This window comes from Mytilus trossulus, chromosome 14, assembly GCF_036588685.1.
Source record: "Mytilus trossulus isolate FHL-02 chromosome 14, PNRI_Mtr1.1.1.hap1, whole genome shotgun sequence".
Taxonomy (NCBI): Eukaryota; Metazoa; Mollusca; class Bivalvia; order Mytilida; family Mytilidae; genus Mytilus; species Mytilus trossulus.
This window is the reverse complement of record NC_086386.1, coordinates 4,679,626-4,704,837: the sequence shown is the minus strand read 5'-3', so window position 1 is coordinate 4,704,837 and position 25,212 is coordinate 4,679,626. Positions and strand designations below refer to the sequence as shown.

General features: G+C 30.2%; 1 protein-coding gene across 8 annotated transcripts; it reads left to right on the top strand.

The window, feature by feature from the left end:
- Window positions 1–18: 18 nt before the first annotated feature.
- On the top strand, window positions 19–23,822 carry LOC134697301 (probable protein phosphatase 2C T23F11.1). 8 transcript variants are annotated; one of them, XM_063559482.1, is made up of 11 exons: window positions 198–322; window positions 4,773–4,882; window positions 6,262–6,345; window positions 11,499–11,564; window positions 11,942–12,034; window positions 12,327–12,373; window positions 14,135–14,276; window positions 15,393–15,476; window positions 16,425–16,570; window positions 18,454–18,626; window positions 21,495–23,822. In XM_063559482.1, exons 2-11 carry the CDS (start codon window positions 4,780–4,782, stop codon window positions 21,565–21,567), a joined length of 1,011 nt encoding a protein of 336 aa, XP_063415552.1. In that variant the 5' UTR covers window positions 198–322; window positions 4,773–4,779; the 3' UTR covers window positions 21,568–23,822. The 8 variants fall into 8 exon arrangements, with proteins under 8 accessions (XP_063415554.1, XP_063415552.1, XP_063415553.1 ...); XM_063559483.1 differs by lacking the exon at window positions 12,327–12,373 and adding an exon at window positions 12,108–12,154; XM_063559486.1 differs by lacking the exon at window positions 12,327–12,373 and adding an exon at window positions 20,199–20,233 and having other exon boundaries at window positions 11,942–12,081.
- The last annotated feature ends 1,390 nt before the right edge of the window (window positions 23,823–25,212 follow it).

Genomic DNA, 25,212 nt, shown 5'->3' with positions numbered 1-25,212 from the left:
ATTATAAATATAATATTCGTGCGCAAATGGAAATACACTGTCAAATTTTACCAGAAGACTTTAATAAACAAATAAAACTTCTTTTTTAAAAATATTCTCTTAGCTGTTCAAAGTAAGTACAAAGAAATGTCTTGATATTTCTAAACGGGTCATGCTTGAAATAGCCGTTGGCGGAATGTTTACGTTTAGAACGGTAAATCGCCTAAGGGGAAATTAAATGAAAATAGAAACAGCACAACAGTACTGTAATGCCAGCATTGTTTTAGTGGAAAATTCCTTAAATTCACATCATATTAATGTAATCACTAATTAAGTATACAAAGTAAGTTTTGTATCGTCTTCTGTGCAACATAAAAACATAAATAAACACATTTAACTTCTTTGAATAGTGTAATATGTACTACCAGTACTTGCTCGCTCGTGCTTGTCGTGTGTACGAGTTGCTGCGGCCAAGGCATGTTTTTATGTTTAATGACTTACTCAATTGGGTGAATACAAATGTTGTCCACGAGACTGCTTAAGCTATCTTTACCTTAATGGTTGTAACTGTCTTTAAGTTATTGGTTAGTGAAGGTCAATGGGTTATTCAGGACCTACATGTAGTTCAAATAATTATGAGGTCTTGGAAGAGGGTACTAATGGGGTACATTCATGATGTATAACAATTAAAATTCTTGCCAAATGGTGTTAACGGTAACTTTTAGTGCATGATGATAAAATTTACACTTTCTTTTAGCATGTTTAGCCGATATAAAAATCCGCTGTATTTGATGAATCTCTCTTCTTTTTCTTCCAAAATTAATGGTAACAATAAATATTCAATACATCTGAGCCTAAAATGATCATTTGACGCCTGAGGGTACAGGGCATTACCACCCTCTTTGAAGGCTATTATAATTTTTAACGAGTTTGGTTAAAAAATAAATTTAATACTCCTAAAATGAAGCATCTTGACATCTCACATGACCTGGTCATCCTATCAGCACATATGTTGGTTCTGATAATTTTAGCAACATATTAGTCGCTGGAACATTAAGTATTCTATATTTAAAGATACAATAAGATTAAATCACTTATTCTAGTGATTGTTATAATTTGTACTACTTTTAAAAATACAATGTGAATGTAGGCAATCATTAAAGAAAGACAACTCTTACTCCCAACCTTTCTGGACATAATATTACTTGAATTAGTGTCAGATTTAGAAAATGACTTATTTAAGTAAGTCCTCAACTGATGAGACAACTCCCTACAAGAGACCAAATGACACATAAATTAACAACTATAGTTCAGTCAGGGGTCCTACTTGTACAAGTAATTTTTATATCCTTGAAGAAGTAAATTTTAATAGTTGTGTTATTTTATTTACTTGTATAGGTAAACAAAAATAGCTCAGTTCTGTCCCTTAGACATTCAGATTTTTTTACTTACATTGCATTATTTTTTTGTATAAAAATCATGTCATCCGATCTTCTTTTCTTAAATTCTTAGGATTTCTTTGATCTTGTAGCATTTTAAATTGTCTGCCCTTTGCAGATGTCTAAAATACTAATCATTTTAAGTGTAGTTTAATGTTATCTTCAGAACACTGGTCTCAAGGAGCAATTTTTGAAGGCCTTGCCCAAATACTTAAGATCTTTGCTCAATCAGTTTCCTTGTTGAATTAATGAGATGAAACATTGAACTCTAATAAAAAGTAATGAGTCAACTTGGGAAAAATCATTAAAGGCATTTTTTTACATTTCAAACTTGAGAAATTTTGTGGGATTGTAAAAAAAAAATTACTTATATATATATATATATGAACCATAATTTGCTATTGGGCTCGTTTCCTATAACTATAGAAAAGTGATAAAAATGTGTTTTACTGTAAGAAAAGTCGTAACTACATCTAAAGAAGCCTTTATTTTTATCAACATACAAGTGTATGCTACTATTCCCTAGAAAAAAAATTGAAATTAACAAATTTCAAAGATTATACGACCGTATTTTTGTGTTGTTTCTCGCGTTACTTTCCACTTCCGAAGTGCATAACGCTGACTGATTTATAGATAATCGTCACCGGCAGATTCATTACTTTTGCTTTCAAATAATAAAGAACATCAACCAATAAGAATAGTCTGAAGAAAATGCCGAGAATTATAAGTATTTCTGTAGCAGTTGTAAGAACAGTTGCGTTACTTTGGAGTCCGATTTCGTAACGCAAATTTTAGATGATGTAATCTGCTTTGTTGTAATAGAATTCTTTATAACAATATGCAAAAATGAACTCTCGCGAGATGTTCAAACAGGTAAATCAGAGAGGATTTACATTCTAGTTCTGTTCTTCGTAATAATTAAGTTAGAAAATGACGTTATCGTTATGCGTTACATTTCACACGAAACAGAAGTCCAGTTATTTCCTTTTTTTTAATAAAATATGTTTGTCTATTCATTTCCGGTCATACGTGAAACATGTGACTAACATGTGATCACGCCATTACGGCCGGATGTATGAAATACTAGGTCTAAACATTGTTTTTGTTTCCAACGGGATGTTAGCAAACATAATCTGTAGACTTGTTTCGTCTTGTTTAAAAGAGGAAAATACAATTGTCAAAGAGATTTGGCCGGTGGTCTGTTATTTTTCCTATGTGCATAATGTTACATACGATCCTGTGTGAAAATAAATGCCCAATGACTTGACAAAATCGATTTCAGATTTGACAGACGTTAGAACACACTTCGTTTCCCGATAACTATGTGAAGAGTCCTTGGAAAAATCAATCGAAATTACGTCTCTTATCATTGTACCGATGCTCGTTGGATTGATTTAACTTCAGCAGTAAATATTACTGGATATTTTAGGTGAATAAATATAATTTAATAAAAGATACATGTTAATATACCGTTACACTTGGAATGTACAAAGTTGGCATCTTTGTCACAATTTTTAATTATTATTTTTTATTCATGTTCTGCAAACACTTATCAGAAACGCAATAAACTTGTCAAAGGAGAAGTAAACTTTTACCATGCATGACTTGAAAGGAGGTACTTTATTGATTTCAGTCCACTAAAGTAGATTAAAATGTGGAAACCATGTAGATGGTGTACAGGTCACAAGTATCACATTGTGCCTATTTTAAAGATTTTAATTCCAAGTTAAAAGTTTTTTTCTTTACTGGATTTAAAGAATGTTACATTGCCAATGATTTGGAATAAATTGTATATAACTGGAATTTCAAAACCAAATATAAATACATTTTTTCTGGCTTAAACATCAAGATACAACGATTATGGTATCCTGTATCAATGAAGAAAAAATGGAAATTTCTGAATGAATTGTACTAATTGTTTTCAAAACAAGCACACATTTAGGAGTTTTATAATACTGTTACATTAAAGATGGATTTTAAGAAAAAGTATACTGTTCAGATTATTTTAAGCAGATTTTGCAATAAAATAAAACTTAAATATTAACATGAAGCAAGTAACACTAGTAATGGTGTTCATTTATGTCTTTTGAAATATATTGTGCAAAATAAAGAAAATAAAGATTGGTTTCCTGTTTGGTTTCCTGTCACGTAAACGGTGAATCAAAATGTAATAATTTTTTCTTGAAAAACTCAATTGTTCCATTAATACTATTCTAACACCAACACAACCCACAGAATAAAAGTTAAAGTTTTAGAACTTATAAAAAAGGAAACCAAAAGAAACCAAAGGCCGAATACCAAATTATGGTCCATATATATATATACAAGCAATTTTTTTAGAAAATTAAGGGGAGATTATCCAAACATTATTATTTACTTATATACATAGAAGTATTTTTTTTTTACCTCTTCAAGTAAATAAAAATTACTTGTTCAAGTACATTACCCCTGACTGTAGGTCAACATATAGTATTCCAGTAATAAAACTGCTGTGTCATCTGGATACACCTTTGCCAAGCTACAAATGAGCTACATGTATGACACTAACCAAAAAATATAAACCATGCAAGATGCATATAAACATGTTTTTTGCTTACAAAGACATTTTCTGGCAACATATTAACTTGAACTTACATTTTATTTTTTACACAAACTTATTTTACTTGCTTTATATTGTTAAATATAAAAATGTAAATAGATGGAAGAATTAAACAAGAAATCATAGTCAAGATATAAATTATAATGGTTTGATGAGCGATTTTGTTTGGTGTTGTATCCATGGTATCTGCCCTTATTTATTTTAGATCGTCAATGAACATGATGAATGCACATGCTTTCTTGTGAATGTCACACCGAAAGCGTTACACTCCTGACATTTTGAGACACTTTTTAGGACATAATTTTTTGTATAGCATTATAGAGCTCATACTGCTCACTTCTACCATCTTTTGTAGTAAGAACCAACTGATCATAATACATCATTATCCAACATTATAACATCACAAATATATTTATATTCATGTATTATCATACTAGAGACTGAACAGAGGTTTAAAGGAAAGTTTTTTGTTTTTTAAATACCCTATATGTAAGATCACTTGATTATATTACATAGTCATATAGTTGTCATGGTTTTTACTTTTACTTTTGACAGTGCAAAATTATGAAAATGTCTGAGACCTATTATGACTATGAAAGATCAAAGGATTCGTTGAATTTTTCCATTTCAATGTACATTTGTAGTTTTGTACATACTTTCTTGCTTTATATTTGTTCCTCATTTTTAACAGCACACATTTCACTGTCATTAAAGACTCATTATACTTATGAAATAACATTGTTTTAATTTTTCAGATAAACAATGGGTCAGACTTTGTCTGAACCTGTAACGACAAAGTTAACAGCAACATGTCAGAATTCATTTGCTAAAGTTGGCTCTTCATGTATGCAGGGATGGAGAATAAGTATCCTTTACTGTGATGACTACATGTACACTGATAGGGTCTTTGCATCGGAACTAAACACATTTATTTCTAAAAAAAACAGTTGTTGTCATGACACGGGTTATGTTCTTCTCATATATTTTATGATAGTATGATACTAAACCCCTAAAGGGAGGGATTGTACCTGATATTCATATGATTAAGACATAATCTTTCAATCAGTTTAATTGAGGTCTGGAGCTGGCATGTCAGTTAACTGCTAGTAGTCTGTTGTTATTTATGTATTATTGTCATTTTATTTATTTTCTTTTGTTACATCTTTTGACATCGGACTCGGACTTCTCTTGAACTGAATTTTAATGTGGGTATTGTTATTCTTTTACTTTTCTACATTGGCTAGAGGTATAGGGGGAGGGATTGGATCTCATAAACATGTTTAACCCCGCCGTAATTTTGCGCCTGTCCCAAGTCAGGAGCCTCTGGCCTTTGTTAGTCTTGTATGATTTTAAATTTTAGTTTTTTGTGTATAATTCAGAGTTTAGTATGACGTCCATTATCACTGTACTATTATGCATATTTTTAGGGGCCAGCTGAAGGACACCTACGGGTGCGGGAATTGTCGCTACATTGAAGACCCATTGGTTGCCTTCGGCTGTTGTTTGCTCTATGGTCGGGTGGTTGTCGCTTTGACATATTCACCATTTCCTTTCTCAATTTTATGTATAAAACATTCATGACATTCTTGTATTGCAGTCTGCAGATTCACAGGTATGTTTTATTGGCAGAATTATGTTGCAATGTTAGTAAATCTATTGAACTCCTGCGGAGGAGGATCCAGCCATTTTTAAAAAGGGGTGTTCCCCAAAACTATATGTCCCAATTCACATGCATTGATCCTACCTTACTAATAAGATAAATTTGTTACACAGTGTGCTAGTGACCTTATACGATATGTATGGGGCCAGTAAATTCCACATGGAACTAAAAATATCTTGTAGCTTTGTTAAGTATTTTACAGTACTTCACTATATTTGGATATAATTTCATTATATATATATGGCTGTCCACACTCTTGACTTTTGATAGTTCTTGTGAACTTGAAATGGTAATTATTATATATCATGTATATATGAGAATGAGTTGGTTTATAAAATGTACAACAAATGTATGCCAGTATGGCATGTACAATTATGGACTGTATCCCTCTCTGTCAATGCCTACTTTAAAGTAAAGATCTGTAGTCATGGTAGTAGGCAGACCTAAACCTGAAAGATTGTTTAGGGTTTAGAAAATCAATTTTGGAGGTGAATCTTTTATGTTGAGTGTCTATTACTAACATAAAATCCTAGCTGAAACCCTGTCTATGTACTTTGTGCTATTTGTTTCCTTAACCTAATGAGATATGGAAGATGCCCACACAGAATTACTGTCAATGCCAGGAGATAAAGATACACACTTCTTTGGTGTCTATGATGGACATGGAGGTATGTAACTAGTCACTTAACTCTTACTAGTCATGCTAGTCATGATCATAACTAAAAAGTTATGTTGAGGGCCATACAATGACCTAAATTTGTTTTACAGCAGGTTTCAGTGAGTATGTACCTATAGGTAATATCTTTGGTTAGCTTGCTTGTTAGCTGAACCGTGAAGTCATTGATAGGTTAGGTAAACTACCCTCCTTTAATAGTAGACTAGCCCAACAGATAACCAATCTATCTCTATGTAGGACTAAGCTACTTTAAAAGGAGGGTAGTATACTGCTGTAAAGAAAGAAAAAAAAGGTTTTCTAGTCACTTCCCTTGCACTTTTGACATGTACAGATAGCACATATGTGCAATCCAGGGGACATTTGAAGAAGGATTGCAGAAAATTTGGAAAAAAAATGGAGTATGAGCAATGGCTTGAACATTTTAAAAAATCATTGCCTATCATTCATGTGTCATTAACTTTTAATAGAGTTATGTCCCTTTGATATAGTAATTACATGAAAAATTGCATTGAAAGCTCTTTCATGTGTTCAATTTTTGCTTGATTTTTATCAAATTTTTATCAAAGTATTAATGTCTTCGACCATTTGGAAAATCTATTCCAATCAAAAAATATTCAAAGAATTATACATAAATGGCTCTTGGAAATATTTAAAACTAAATATATCAGAAATACCATTACATTTGCTGTCAAGTCCTTCTTTCTCTAAGATATGGAAGGGCTAGGTTGCCAAGTGGTCTAAGTATTAACTAATGTAATCACTAGCCAGTCAACACTGAGGTTGTGAGTTTGAACAACGCAACTCCAATCTTAATTGACTAGGATTGTCAGTTTTCCTATCAAAGTTCAGTTTTCCTATCAAAGTTCCGGCACTCCGGCGTCATCCATCACTAAAAACTGGCTGCTAGGAAATAGCACAATAGCCATGATAGCAGTGCTTAAAACACAAACAATTTAAATGTAAAAAATTGGAGAAAAAAAAGTTTTTTAGTTCATGTTGTTGGTGCTCTTTCAGATAAAATACATGAAATATGTGCAAAGCATGAGACATTGACATTGCTATTGAAATTCTGTTTTATTCGAAAAATTATTTAAAATAGGATTTAAACACTTAAACTAACATGTTAAAAGACTAATAATTGTCTACCATTTTGTTGTTTATTTGAGTTTCCTATAAACATGATAAAAGAAGTAATCTGACACATATCTCTAATGGAAGTTAGAACAAGTGTATAGAATATATACATGTATGAACTATGAACTGATATTACTATGATTAGTTTTGCAATATTATTATTGGTTGCTTAATGAGCGATGGTGTATTTGATAAGTTGTAAGAGTTTCGTATCCTCTTACATTTTTATTTATCCTATAATTGAAATATTGATTCAGTTTGCATCATTGTTACTAATGTTAATTCATCTAGAATACCAAGTACATATTTGGCTTTTCAATATTCGTAATGAAACTTTTCTATTAATAATGACAAACTGTTAGAAAAGGTCTATTGAAAAATCAATATGTTAAGATATATAAACTCAAACAGGTAAATATTTGTAGAAAATCTTTGTAAGTGTTTTCTTCTAAAAAAAAGAAATTCAAATATACGATCATATACAGTCCCAGGCATAGGGAGTATTATGAGCATGATAAATGTCTTCTAGTATGAAGACAGTAAATTGATGATTGGGAAAGGGCATATTTGTTTTTCGTTCAATTTTTTATATAAATATAAGGCTGTTAGTTTTCTCGTTTGAATTGTTTTTCATTATTATTTGTTGAAGACCTTACAATGACCTATAGTTGTTAATGTCTGCGTCATTTTAGTCTCTTGTGGACAGTTGTCTCATTGGCTATCATACCACATCCTCTTTTTTATATCAATTATAGTGGGTTGACATGAGATAAAAATAAAACCCTTCGTTTTGATGGTCGATATGAAGTGTTCAGTGATCACTGATGAGCCTTATCCTGAACACTATAAAAAGTATCACAAGTTCCTGTTCATACAAGATAATTACTTGACATTTGTTGTTTCCTTCACAAGCAAAAAGTTTAATTTTTGGAAAATTTTAGCTGGATTCTGTAGGCTTGTAGAAAAAAATGTACAAGCCCCAAAGCAATGTTACAAACCAATGTCGTAGGACTTTCAGTTAATTGTAAAGACTAGATTTAAAAGTTAAGCCATAGGTCTTTCTAGTAGCATAGATTTTCATAGAAATAGTTTCTTTATTCTAACTCATCTGGCTGAAAAAAACCATCTGAATCAATTTTCTCCTCACCTGGAATCCATTGTCTAGTGTTAGTGCTTTTAAAAGGCTTGTCCTATGAAATAAGTGGACACAATTGTATTTAGGATTATATACAAATTTACCATTAGATCTAATCACAAAGAGAAGAAGTTCATTCATGACAATTCACGTTTTGAAACTGGCCAAATATGAATTCATATGAAACAAGTTTTGTTCTAATTTTAATGTTATCAAAATCATTATGAATGCATGTATATATACTAAACTAAGTCCTGTATGCACATTTTTCTAATAGATATAGGAAGATGTGGTGTGAGTGCCAATGAGACAACTCTCCATCCAAATAACAATTTTAAAAAAAAGTAATATTTATTACAAATTTACAAAGTGTTATCGACAAATCATAATTCATTCAGATGGCAAGCTGATTTTAAAAATTTCAAGTTTGTTGCTGAAGTTTTCTGACTTTACTAAACAATAAACACAGAGCACATGACAAATAAGTGAATATGGTAGAACTGTGATATTTTTTTTTATATATTTTATGCATACCCATTTGTTAATAGAACTCTTATTAAAAATATTTATCAGCTGTTAAAATGGTTTGTTGTATTAAATTAGTTCTTTAAGAATCAAATGTTACTACCGGTATTTACTTTCCCATGTAAGTTTGTTTTCATTCTTTAATGAGAGTCTCTTGTAATTAAGGTAACTCAAATAACTGCATATGTGAAAACATTTGTGAATTAGTGTATGGCAAGATAATAATTTTATAGCAGTACATGTACTACATTAATGTGATTTGATAATTTAAAACACATGAAACATAATCATTTTTTTTTTAAATTTTAAAGCTTCATAATGTCTTTAAATATATATATTTTTTCCTAAAATGTACGGTCATCATGATCATGAAAAGTTAAACTTCTGCAAAAGTGTGAAAGCTGTACACATAATTTTTTTTTCTTCAATACTTCTAATCAAAATGATACTTATGATGAATAAGTATATTTCATGCTTAGGTAGTAATTTCTTGTATAGATCCAGAGCTTTAATGAGTTTATATCACACTGTAAAGATAAATCAATATCTAATTAATACTGTGGCCATTTCTTTACTGTCCTCATTATTGTTAACACAAAGTAAAAGGTCTTTAATTGTAATTAGAAAGTAAAGGTTCCCAATCGACTGCCGATATCTAGAGTATAGATTTAAAAACTTTTACAATCTTACATAAGAATTAAACACAGGTAGGATGCTATCCATCAGTAATATAAATGATCGATTGATTTATACATCATTTTCACCAGATTTGAGTAAAGATGGAAGTGTTGATTAGCAGGTGTAGACATCTTGTAAAGCTAATTAAATTACAAAGTAGGATGTACTTTCTCTGTGATAACCTGACACTGATATTCCTATCATCTAAGTTAAAACACCTGTAGTATAACTTACATGCCTCATAATGTAATGATGTAATATTTAAAGCTTAATGAGGACAAAAGATAAAGTGATTTTAGTTAAAGAGGTGGTGGGTGGATATGTTTTTTTCATTATGTTCCTCTATTAGTTTGTTTCTCTAATTAATCTGAAATTAAAATATTGTGAAATATAAGAATTTAATGATCCCAAAATGATGATAGTTCAAGGACAGATATTTTATATTACTATAAATGTAGAAATAATTGAAAGGTTTTTATTGGATAAAGATTGCATGAAATGCAACCAAAACCCTGTTACTGACTTGATCTCCAATCTTCCAAGGATTATCACTACCTTTTAACATTCTATACACTATCCATGACTCGTTATTTTATGAAATTTCCCTTTGATCTTATAACTGAGTTGAATGATAAGAAAATTATCTATAGAAACTAAAGGAGCAGGTGCAGTTGTTAATTAAATTAACATAAAATTAACAACGTAGTCATAGGTAAAATAGTGATAACGGATTATCATGTGTCATCTCCACTCGATTGTTTTTCTCAATTTCGTCGTACCGATTGAAGCCAGAAAAACAATCTTGTTGAGATGATCAACTATAATCTAGAAATATTTCCAGAAATATTTCAATGTAATATACATTTGTATATATATATGCTCAGATATTCAAGTCACAAAATGATGTTACAATGGGCAAGAAAATTACATAGCTTTTGCAAGTTGCAAGAATCTAATATCCAACTTGTTAGCCTTCTGTGTAAAAACGACAAATAAAAAAAAATCAACTCTATTTTTAGCTTATATATCATGTATATATAGGAAAATGGTGTTGATTAAAAATTACACCATTCCAGGCCCTTTTGTTTTCCAAATAATTAATATTACCAACAAATGATCAGTTCCAGGTCCAAGTGTTCATACAGACAGATTTTGAAAGCAGAGAAAACTGTGCATCTTTTAATCAGCAGATGATAATACATGTACCAATACAAAAAAATCCAAGCTTAAATAAGCTCACACTTACTTATATATTTTAATTCAGTCACAGACCCTGATATCACAGGTGTGAACTAGTCTGTTCTAAAGATACAAATGATGTCATTGTGTCATTGGAGTTATCTCCCATTGTCCAGAATTGTAGTTGAATCACCTGCAACCAATTCAATATTTTATTTTACTTCCCACTTATAAATTAAAACAATCTTTACCCTTCAGTGCTTACAAGCACTTTATTAATGCTATTAATGGGACTTAATGGTTATTGCATTAATTAAAAATTGATTCATTCTGATATCTGGTTCATACAACTGTCTGAAGATAGTTCTGAAATCCTTATAATTAATCTCGCATTTTAGTCCATTTTTTATTGAAATTCCGAATAAAAAATTTGCAACATTATTTCTTGATTTAAAAACATGCTAAATGTGATGTTTTGTTATGTTTTTTTACAGGTGCCAGAGTTGCTCAGTACGCAAGCCTACACTTACACAAGAAAATATTAGCACAACCTTATTACTGTAAGTACACATAAAGGAAAAATATATTTTATGTTTTCTTATTTTTTTACAGACCAATTAGGAGTTATTGTACAAATTATTAATATTTTCATATAATCATTAAGATATTAGTCTTCAAGAATTTATGGGTTCAGTTTTGACACATCAGTGTTCTTGTAGATATTCTGACTACAGAATCAAAGTACAGTGTAACTAAATGTGAATAAATTCTCTGCAAGAAAAAAAATTAGGACTACAGTATAGCTATTATTTAAAATTAATTTTTTTCCTTCATATTTAGTTTTATTGTAAATTTTTAGTTCTGCAGAACATTTACTATATGGTCATGATCAGTAGATACTGAGCTAATTTTAGTTCATAATGTCTTATTTTTACAGCTCAGGGAAATATTAGTGACTCAATACGAAGGGGCTTTTTAGCTCTGGATGAAGAAATGATGAAAGATGAGTTAATGAAAGATGAGTTGGCAGGTACAACAGCTGTGATAGCTATCATTAAAGGCAGTGATATATACTGTGTAAGTTATTAAATCTCAACAGGCAGGTACAACAGCTGTGATAGCTATCCTTAAAGGCAGTGATATATACTGTGTAAGTTATTAAATCTCAACAGGCAGGTACAACAGCTGTGATAGCTATCATTAAAGGCAGTGATATATACTGTGTAAGTTATTAAATCTCAACAGGCAGGTACAACAGCTGTGATAGCTATCATTAAAGGCAGAGATATATACTGTGTAAGTAATTAAATCTCAACAGGCAGGTACAACAGCTGTGATAGCTATCCTTAAAGGCAGTGATATATACTGTGTAAGTTATCAAATTACAAAAGACAGTCAGTTTTGTTTGTCTGTGACAACAGTTACAGAATGCAACACTAAGTAAAACTAAACTTTTGTGGCGACTGTGAAAGCTCTTTGTATAAAACTTTATATTTTAGAAGACCTGGATGCTTCATACCTTATATACAGATACCTTCCATAATGAAGTTTCTGTCTGTCCATTGTTATGAAAATTCATTTTCATTGTACCATTGTACAGTGCATGCATAGCATAAAGTTTGATCCTTTTCCATCTACATCCATACATCTGTTTCAAAATTAGTTTCTAATCTCTAACTCTCTAGTTTGCCTCAATCTAATGGTATGAAACTTGTACACAATGCTTATTACCACAAAACAAAGGTTCAGTTTAAATAATGGCGGCCTCACATTAACTGTTCTATAGAAATAATGAGAAATGCCCACAATGATAATGTAAAAATAATGTTTTTTCTGTTCTCAAAGTTTTCCTCAACAGTGTCAACCAAATTTTATGTTACTTATGCACAATGCGTGTTACCACGAAACACAGATCAAGTTCAAATTTTGGTGGCTTCACGTTTACCATTATAGAATTATTCCCCTTTCCAAATGGAAAAATTGCTGAATTTTTCTTTTTCATTCTCAAATATAGGAACTTATACATGTATTAACATATTTTGTATACTAGATTTTTGTATATTTGTAAGCGACCTCAGACCACAGCTTATTTGAACCCTTGGTCATGTTGGTTACTGTTTTAAATCTTAGAATAAGTGTAAGCAAGTCTTTCTGTTTTTATTTAAAAATTTACCAAAGCCATTGTTATTTAGAAAAAAAGATTCTGTAACAGTTCCTCTATATGAATAGAAACTAGCCAGGATATGGAATTCATATACAAAGACATGTTTGCGATGATAGAAAAGTTAGACTTGAAACAGGTCAATATTATACACCTATTGACTGGGTGAGAGGGTAATAGCAAGTTGGTATCTCAGGGACAACAAACTTGCTATTACCCTCACACCCAGTCATTAGGTGTTTTATTATACTGAACAACACAGTCATTAAGTGTTTTTATATACAAAATTAATATTTTCTAAAAGTGTACCGTGATATATCATATGAAAGAAAAGAAAAAACTGTCACATAACTTGACATGCACAAGATAAACTATATTTTTTTATGTATTTTTCTTATATTTGTAAATATTTTCATAAATTGCAATCAAGACTAGAAATGCTTGTGTTAAATGTTCCGTGCGTATGATAAATTTAAGCTAAAGTACACCAAACGCAAATATGACGACCGAACCCATATTATGAATAAGCTTTGGTACTATATCTTTAAAAAATGCACACAAAGTTTTTCTCTCTTTTATATTTGCTTCTTGTAAGTGAAATTACAATGGACACACACAGATTACACTGTTTACAATATTAGAGTTTGACGTTGCCAATCAAAATAGTCAATGACATCATTATTGTCCAATGAAAAATAAGCATGAAAAAGTACGGGAAAGATGATTATGGAACTATTAACCGGGGTAATAGTCTTTGAAACTATAACTGGCAAATAGTCTGTGGGATGAAATAGCACAACTATTTCATTATTTTTTATAAAGAAAAAACATACTGAGGTATAATAATTTGCTCTATTTAATAATAAAGGTAATAACAGCTGAGAGCCTGTCTTGGAATATAGAACATGATGAATTGTTATCTTGTGATTGCAGCAAGACACTTATATGTCATAATATTTGATATTTCAGGGAAACGTTGGTGATTCTCGTGCAGTAGCCAGTGTACGAGGTGTTGTGGAACAATTATCATACGATCATAAACCAAGCAATGAGTTAGAGGCTCGACGTATAACAGCAGCTGGGGGCTTTGTGGAATTCAACAGAGTTAATGGTAGTCAAAACATTAAATATTTGTTTTAAAGAATTTTGTTTTATATAAACATTGTATATGTAAACCTTATTTCAAACAATGTTGCAATTACTTTTCTTTTATGTTGAAATGATAAATTTAAAGATATGATAAATTTGATATGATCAGCACTATCTTCACCAAAAATCATATAAGGAAAATGAAGTGAGTTATACGGAAATATTTATTACTTTACAAGTAAAAATGAGAATGGAAATCGGGAATGTGTCAAAGAGACAACAACCCGACCATTGAAAAAACAACAGCAGAAGGTCACTAACAGGTCTTCAATGTAGCAAGAAATTCCCGCACCCAGAGGCGTCCTTTAGCTGGCCCCTCAACAAATATATACTAGTTCATTGATTATGAACGCCATACTAAACTCCAAATTGTACACAAGCAATGACAAGAAACTAAAATTAAAATAATACAAGACTAACAAAGGCCAGAAGATTTGTTTCTGAAAAGAGCCACTGAATTTTGTTAAAAAAGATCAAACATGTGTTCAACAAAGATTTAGGTTTATGAAACGTAGAGCACTGCAATTGTGTTTGAGAACATGAAGTTTAAGATCGAACAAGTATTGAAGATTATAATGGGGAAATACTTCTTAGGGGAATAAAAGATATGTTACATGTATCAATAACATGTAGTATTTATTTGTAGATCATTATTAAGATCAATTGATTGCAAAGAATTATAAAAAAACACATTGGTTTCTGTTTGAAGTGTTTTTATTTCACAAAATAGAGTAAGATTGGATATATTGCAGTCATATTTAGTTTATTATCTGCCCTTGTATCTAAGTACATTTGAGCAAAAGTGATCTCCCCTGCCAAAATAATTACTAAGTATATTTTATTTTATGAATATTAAATGATTAAAGAGAAAGAAAAAAAGCTTTTATTTTGCTAGGATAAAGAAAACTATTGCTTAAAAAATATGAACAATAAGATAAATGACAAATCTATGAGGGTTATTGAAAGTTCAGTTTAAAGAATTGGTTTTCATATGAGGAAAAGTGGATTGATGGGGTTGAATCTTATAGTCTCATTAGTATAAAAAAAATTACTCATTTACAATATCCTATATTTAAAGGTAATTTAGCTTTATCAAGAGCATTAGGAGATTTTGTATTCAAGAAAAATGAAACCAAAAGACCAGAAGAACAAATAGTAACTGGTATGTATACAGATACCCGTAGAAAAGGTTGTGGTACCATAAACTAGCAAAGTTAGTAAACAAAACTTATATTTCAGTTGAATGTATCCATTATTGTCAGTTGCTGATCTCTGTTTTAGTCTCATTAATGTTTTTAAGACTTGTTTTATTTTTTTATAGATTAATTTTTTCGTAAAGTAGAATGCAAACACTTAAATTGAGAGTGTGGTGCTAATTCATAATGTCTTGATATTATCTGATAACATTAATTAGATCATTTTATCAGGACCAGATGAGCATTTTGTTAGTGAATGCCTCTTCAGTGATGGTTGAGACCAAAATACTTGAAAATCCAAAGTTAGTTAAAAATATAGAGTTATACCAAAAAAGGATAAAAGGGGTAGCCAAAGAATCAGATTGCATGAGGGAGATATATGATTAGTTTTAGATATTTCCCAAAATGTTGTGACAGCAAGAATGGCAAGTCTGAAGAACATACTCTATAGATCAGCAAGTCTGAATAACACAATCTATATACGTAATTTTAATGTTAGTTCAAAAGTATAAGCTACTGGGCTGATGGTACACTCGGGACTAACAATCAAAATGTTGAGGTAACCACCCAGGGGAAGTAATAAAAGATGTATTGAATTGTGTTGATTATCTCCCATGACAAATATTAGAATAAACATTTAAACGATATCTGTGACAGTAAATCTCTAAAAAAAGGAAGTCAACAGGAACGGAACTCAAATCTGATCTTGTACAAATATATATTGTTCTGTAATTATAAATATAAATTTACATCAAGTAAAGAGAAATAGTCACAAAAACTGACTGAAAAGACATACAAAGCTATTTATAATGATGCAAAAGAAAACTATAATCAAACTATCTGTATCTAGAATTTATTACTGAAAAGAAAGGATTTGGTGGGTAATTGTAATGTTTTTATTTGAATACTTGTAGCTTATCCTGACGTTGTACAGAAACGTATAACATCTGACCATGAGTTTATTGTTCTTGCCTGTGACGGTATCTGGGATGTATTAACTAACCAGGAGGTTGTCACTTTTGTCAGGAGCAGGATTGCTCAGGGAATGCAACCAGATATGGTATGTACTATGTAGTATATCTGTACTTTTCAGAAAGAAAAATATAAGTATAAAGTGTAAAGTATAAATATATCTTAGAATCGGTATTGTCACAAAAATTAATCATTATAAAAAGTATGGGTTATTATTCTGCTTTGATTTACTATGCCAGTACTAAATGGTAGAACTAATACTGATAGTTGTGCAATGAAGAACTTGAGTTGCAAGATGAGTTATCTACCCTGATTTTGCCTTTTACAGTGCATTTTGTAAAGAAAATTCTCATACAACCCAAAGTTAAAACAAATATACTGAACCCCAAGACAAAAAAGCAAGCCAACACATTAAAAAAAATGCCATATTCTAAAATTGGAACATACATTTTCCAAAGAAAATGGTGGGTTAAAAATGATTTTATAGCTAGCTAAATCTCTCACTTGTATGACAGTTGAAATATATAAATGTCTTGCATTTTTAAGGGACAAACTAGAATATGTGAGAAATACTTAAGTTGTGAAATAATTGTGTACATTTATTTCAGACATTGTTTAATCATAAAGGACACAAATTTTAGATTTATTATTTTGATTTCAGGAAATCCTTTATACAAATATTAGTACTATTACAATTTTATAGATACAAGTCTTTAACTTTACACATAGCCTGTATTGTTTTAATTTTCTCATTGAAAAAATATCGCAACATAACTAAATGAATTTGATATATGATCTGTTGATCTAAATAAAAAGGATAAAAAAAACATGTTAAGTCAGCAGGATTTAATATTAAAAAATATTTTAATGATTCAATATTTAGCACCTTATTGTAATGTGAGGTTATATTTTATATTTTCAGATTTGTGAAGAATTAATGACTCGATGTTTAGCTCCAGATTGTAATGTGAGGTCATATTTTATATTTTCAGATTTGTGAAGAATTAATGACTCGATGTTTAGCTCCAGATTGTAATGTGAGGTTATATTTTATATTTTCAGATTTGTGAAGAATTAATGACTCGATGTTTAGCTCCAGATTGTAATGTGAGGTTATATTTTATATTTTCAGATTTGTGAAGAATTAATGACTTGATGTTTAGCTCCAGATTGTAATGTGAGGTGATATTCTATATTTTCAGATTTGTGAAGAATTAATGACTCAGTGTTTAGCTCCAGATTGTAATGTGAGGTTGTATTATATATTTTCAGATTTTATAAAGAATTAATGACTCCATGTTTAGCTCCAGATTGTAATGTGAGGTTATATTTTATATTTTCAGATTTGTGAAGAATTAATGACTCGATGTTTAGCTCCAGATTGTAATATGAGGTTATATTTATTTTCAGATTTGTGAAGAATTAATGACTCGATGTTTAGCTCCAGATTGTATTGTGAGGTTATAATTTATATTTTCAGATTTGTGAAGAATTAATGACTCGATGTTTAGCTCCAGATTGTAATGTGAGGTTATATTTTATATTTTCAGATTTGTGAAGAATTAATGACTCGATGTTTAGCTCCAGATTGTAATGTGAGGTTGTATTATATATTTTCAGATTTTATAAAGAATTAATGACTCGATGTTTAGCTCCAGATTGTAATGTGAGGTTATATTTTATATTTTCAGATTTGAAAAGAATTAATGACCTGATGTTTAGCTCCAGATTGTAATGTGAGGTTATATTTTATATTTTCAGATTTGTGAAGAATTAATGACTCTATGTTTAGCTCCAGATTGTAATGTGAGGTTGTATTATATATTTTCAGATTTGTGAAGAATTAATGACTCGATGTTTAGCTCCAGATTGTAATGTGAGGTTATATTTTATATTTTCAGATTTGTGAAGAATTAATGACTTGATGTTTAGCTCCAGATTGTAATGTGAGGTGATATTTTATATTTTCAGATTTGTGAAGAATTAATGACTCGATGTTTAGCTCCAGATTGTGAGATGGGAGGTTTAGGCTGTGATAATATGACTGTCATTATCGTGTGTTTTCTTAGTGGAGGAACATACGATGACCTCGTTAAACGTTGTCAACGACCCAGTCCTGCTGGTCCTGTAACAAATATGACAAAGTACTAAAAAAATTGTTATGTTGAAAATTTTATTTTATTTATTATTTATATTCACTGTTGATTTTTCCAAAAGTCACTTGGAGATACGTAAAAATATTAAATGTTACTTATTTCCAAAAACTTGACTGTATCAGGGCTTGTTTGTCACATGGCAATGAACTTCTGGACTTGAAATTTTTGTATTGCTTCAGTAAAAGGCTTTTGTTTGGAGGGTTTTTTTTTCTATTGATACAATATACCCAGGACAATTAGAGTTGATGGCAGCTAAACAAGCCCTGATTTAGTAGTCTGAGAACTTTTTGGAAGTATTATATTATCCAGTGAATGTTTTATGTCACTGGTCAGTTGTTTGTATTCAAGTCTTTGTTTGTTAAACAGTTATTTATTTATTTACATTTGTTATGCAAGACCATAGGTCACCTGTGGTAGTGATACAAGGCTAGAATAAACTAAACAGGACAAAGAGATGCATCCCCTCCATGTTCTCCTTTCTAATTAAATTAATGTTCAACATAACATTGTTTTCTAGTAATACACTGTTTTCTGTGACACAATTGCTACTTGAGTTTTTAGTATGTTCAAGGCTAGAAAGGTTACATAATGTTCACATAAATATTCTGTTGCTTGCTTTTAAAGCGAAATTCGTCACATTTTCAATAACTAGTTGAAATGATTTTATATATGAAAAGTTTTCAAATGTTACAGTTGATTTTATAATTGTGGTTTAAATTAAGTGAAATAAATAAGGTTACTGAGTACTCTTTGATAGACTAGTGTTGAACTGTATTTTCTAGTATTAATAAGATTATTCCATTTAGACATAACTTTTACACTTATTAATAGGTAAATAATCTCTTATTTTGAATCATTAGTAAAGTGAAAAGCTACTTGGCTCAAGAACTCATTTATTTTGTAGTGCATCTCTTATAGACAATAAATGGAAACTAAAAAAGTCACACTTGCGCTTTCTCCATCTCAATTTAAGTTGTGGTGTAATACTTTTGGGACAATTAATATCAAAACGATGAAAAAAAGTTGAGCAGCTTTAACTTAAAATATTAAATACTCTATGTCATGGGGTCTTGAATTTAGTTTGACAGGTTCAGACATAATTATTTTGTACCTTCTTTAACAAGACAAAAAATTACTACTTTTCTATCAAATTCATGACCCATATTTTTAGTATTACATGTATTTCGTCCCCTACTTCAGTAAAATACAAAAGAGCAAGCACTATTTTAATACAAAAGCCAAAATTTAATTTAGATAAGACCCTTTTAATAAATGTAAATCAGTTATTAATATTGGTGTCTTTTTCCATCAATGTTACTTATGGTCGAAATGTGACGGTTTAAAGCAGACATAAGAAAGATGGAATTAACTTTCAACTGACATTGATTGGATGATTGATGTCATGTGACATGTTTCAACTGACATTGATTGGATGATTGATGTCATGTGACATGTTTCAACTGACATTTGATTGGATGGTTGATGTCATGTGACCTGATTCAAATGACATTTTATTGGATGCCAGGTTGATGTCATGTGACCTGTTTTCTTTTGTTTCAGTGTACGTCGTGGTAGAGACCAACTATGATAAGTGTGTATGTTAGATTATCACTTTAATAAAAAGTGGGTACATTGTTCACTTGTATATCTATTTTGCTGTGTGCACTTTATATGTTATACTCCTCTTGTAACTTTAGTATAATATCAAATCATGTACCTTGTCTTTAATTTTATTTATGGATCTTAGAAAAGCCAAAGAATTATTCTCTTTTATATGGTAATGACATGTGAACTTATTATATACATTATTTTGTAAGAAAATACATGAAAATATCTCTGTAAAATATTGTTATACATTTCTTCTTATACATTAGTATTGGGCAAATATCGGATGGGCAATGCAGCATGTAAAATGATGGCATATTTTTTTTACTAAATAGCTAAACATTTGAGATACACTTTCTTTGTTTGTTTAATGCACAGCAATTTGAACACCTCATTTAAATCTATAAAATAGAGTTCCAAGTTACTTGTCAATATGATATAATGACAGCTATTCCATTTAGATAGGTTCATCATATCAGAACATGTTTGAGTTGGATCAGAATTTTTTATCATTCTGCTACAATTGTTAAATGATTACCAAAAAAATAAGTATGTTTTCTATGTGCTAGTCATCTTATTATTATAAACAAAAATTGATTCAAAACAGCAATAGATTTGCTTACTGTTAATTAAAAATTAAGGAAATTTTGTGCACCTGTTGTGTTCAAACAGTAAATATTGGAACCTTAACATCAGAGTAATTATATATACTTGTGTATGAGTATGGGAAAAGCACTTTGACATCTTAATTGTATTCTATAAATATGTTTTATGTCTAGACAGATTATTTAATTCCTTGTAAGGTTAAAGAATGAACTTTTTGTTTCACACCATGTTTTAAGTGGTGGAATTGTTTTAAACATTCTGATGAAATAACTTTAAGACAATTTGATTTTTGAATATGATCATGTACATGTTAAACCAGTTCTTCTGCAGATTCAATGCTATCTTTATGATTACTGTATCTAAAATGTTTTGTTAGATAAGTAAACTAGTTAAAAGTTAATTTACTGATCAGTTTACAAAATTTTCTGAAATATTCAATTCAAAATCTGATTTATGAAATAGTAGTTGTTTAATTTATGCAAAATCCTATAACTGATAACATTTAAGGACCACTTTTCTACTTGATTAATTGTAATATGGATGAATATGAGATATGATTTTAACATCATAAAGCTTAACAATTTTATTATAAATTGCCAATCTTACATTAACCATGTTTAATTTGGTTGTTTTATTTTATTGCAGGGGTTTTGTTGTTAAATCAAGTCCAAAGAACAATGTTTTCTACAGAGCCTTTTATAACAGACAGTTACATTAACATATTGCACTACTGATACATAGAAGGAAATACTTTTCTCTAAAACTAGTTAATTTCTTTTTCATTTTGATCACATGTTACAGATAGTTTTTCAAGGCTTTGCTTAAAAATTCTCAATCTCTGTTGGGTCCATTATTTGTAATTGTATTTTTTATTAAACTTCCGTTTTTGAAACCAATGCTTCAATTTGAACTGAACCATGAGTCATACTATTATAACTTGGGGGATTCTGATTTATATTGATTCACTGACTAAAATGGATATAATAAATAATATATCAGAAGAAAACCAAATATCCATATCTAAGAAAGACAAACTGCACTTTTCAACTTCTCTATGTATCATGTGTCATTTAAATAACATTTCTGATATGTTATTTTGAAGCGGTCCCAATAAAATGTAATACTTCTATGAGTTGTATATATATATAAAGTATCATCTTAAGCCACCAAAGAACTGTCCCATGTCTAAGATAATGTAAATAAGAATTTTATGATATATATATTTATTTATTAAACCTGTTATGGCATGGATATAGTATACTAAATTATTTGTTTTTATTTTCTTGCATTTTCACAAACGCTTTTGAGCAGTACCTCAGAACTTATGATTTGTCTTTCAAGCCATGATCTCTGTAACACATAGTTCTTTTTTGTACACATTGTAAATATCAACTATAAAACATAACTTGTAATCTAAAAAAAACATATGATGTATGCAAAATATCCACTTATTATCATGTGTGTTACTATAAATAGATTAACATGTGTACTTCTGTTACATAGTATTTTCTTTACTCCATAAAATGTAGATTGATTCACAACACAAATTCTAGGCTTTCAAGAAGGAAAAAAGTGGTTCTGAACTTTATTGTAGCCTTTGGTAAATTAACAACAATTTAAGTTAGTTTAGTGACAGATGTATGCAGTAAGTGCTTAATATACTTTATAGAGACATGTTTGTGTCCTATCATTCTGTGTAAATTATTTCATTGTTTTATTTTTACTTATCATATATCCATGAAATGGCTCTTTTACTTATCATATATCCATGAAATGGCTCTATGTTTATTAAATACACTTTGTAGTTTTGAATTAATTGTAGAAACACTTACACATACTAGACAAGACTGTTTATAGATATTCCGCACTGATTCTGACAGGAAAACAATAGTTTTTCACAAATAAAGTACTGATTTTTCTAAAATATCCTGTTTATTTTATTGTGAAAAGTACATGCAATAAGAATCTTGGATGCTATGGAAAAAATATGTAAAAAATTCTATATTTGTTTGGTTTTCACTTTTGTGAACAATATTGATGATAAAAATATAGAAAACAGACTAATTCCAGTTTCTATTTGTTAGTGATTGTTCTGTGACCTTATAAAATAATTAACATTTTTCCTATTATTTACTTGACACTATATCATATAAAATGTATTTCTTCGTAATTTTTGTTAACCTGAAAATCTAAACTATGATAAATCCAGCTCCAATGTTTCATTTGGAGCTAAAAGTAACTTTATTGCTTATCACATTTCATTGTACATTTAAAGTTGTATAAAGTATATATAACAATTTCAGGTGTGATAGTTTTATGGAATGATATTTCTAGGGATTAATTTTACAATATAATTTGTTTTTAATGGTTCAATCTTATTTTTTTAGAAATAAAGTGGCAATACAGGTCTCATTTCCCACCTTCCTCCCTGTCAGACATATTTTCAAAACATATCTTTTGTATTAACCAATTTTTTCAGGCACTAAATATCCATGAAATACTTGCTACTGGACGTTAATGCTAGCAATAATAAATCACTGAATCCTAGAAATTGTACCTGTGAAATAAATTTCTTCTCTCACTGTGAATCAGTAAAAAAAAATATTACTGCAAAAAGTTATGTGGAAACTTTAGATATGTGATAAAAACATGGCATTTAGCACAACAAATATGAAAAGGGGTAGAAACCGAGGAAATAAACATTTTAGCAGCACATTACAAATTATGGACAAAAATTAACTGCTTTTCTCCATTGATTTTTTTAGGATTTATTTTTTTATATCTTAAATAGTCCCTTGTAAGGCTGTTATTATCTTTGTTTTGAAGTGATTCACAAATTAGTTATAACAATGACCGCCAAACATACAGAATTTGTTAGATAGTTTTTGTTAAAAATTCTGTATTTGTACGTAGTGCTCATGAGGTGAAAAATACACCTAGTTTTGTTGTGAAATAAAAACAAAATGTTTGATAGATTTGTCTGTATTTATTTTATATATGCCACTAAGACTTGGTAATGCCACATTGAACTGTTGGTCACTGTTATGGCTTCATATATGTCTTGGATTTAATTTGATTCTGATGAGGTCAAACCAAAGTCTTTAAAGCTTCTCAGCCAAGGATGAATGATCTAGAATCAATTGTAGAACCTTCTGGTCAAAGTCTGAGAAGCATGCCAGAGTGTTTACAGTTTCTCTTTCAAAAGAAGGATATACATATATACATACTTAAACCCAATGTTACAAAGTTCTGTAGTGTATAATGTTTTTAATTCATCAGAAATGTAAACCGTCATTCTTTTAGTCCCTCTTATCATTGCTTCTGATGCTACACAAAAGAATTGTATGAACCTTTTATGATAATAAAGACATAATATGTAGATGTAAAAATTAGATGTGGTATGATTGACCAATCTCCATCAGAGACTAAGTGACATAGCTTGCTGTTCGTTGTAAGTAAAAGCTCTGTGTTGAAGCTCATACTTTGAATTTTAATGGTTTACTTTACAAATAGGGACTTAGTTGTATTGGAGAGTTGTCTCATTTGATTTAATACCGGTCATGGTACAGCTTTCAACAATGAGCAAAACCCATACTGCAGTCTGCTACAAAAATTCAGAAATGACAAATATAAAACAATTCAAACTAGAAAACTAACTGCCTGGTTTAAATTTATTTATGAAACAATGAATGAAAAACAGTTAATATGATCAACATCAACAAATGACAACAACAGAATGTTGTGGCAATAAGCTAGTTTGTTGGTACCGAATCCTCCCCCTAACCTTGAACAGAATCTTGTGGCAATAAGCTAGTTTGTTGGCACCGAATCCTCCCCTTAATCTCTGACAGAATCTTGTGGCAATAAGATAGTTTGTTGGTACCAAATCCTCACCCTAACCTTGGGCAGAATGTTACAGTACCAAACTGGTTCTGTATTGATTGGTGTTGAACACCACTTTCATCAATATTGAGATAACACCTGGGAAGAACCATTGATCTTAGGTAGGAAAACCAACAATCCTACTAATTTTAAGATTAGAGTGAGCACAGGTGCCATGTGCTGGGTACGAACCTCATGATCAGTGTTGAAAGCCTGCTGATACAGTAGTTCAACTACTTACACCACTCACCACCTTGGCCTGCTGTTCAGTAGATGATTTTACATTGCTTAAAAGAAATATTCTCCACAACCTGGGAATTTGAATCTTTTTTCCATTGTTGCCAACAAGTGGGTTGAACATTATTGAATAACTGTTTCACAGATAATATTGGATACGTTCCAAGTGTCTTAACTACAATCCACTTCCTATTTCATAACGAATGTAACCTACCGATTAGAGTATTTTCCTGGTTTGTAATAA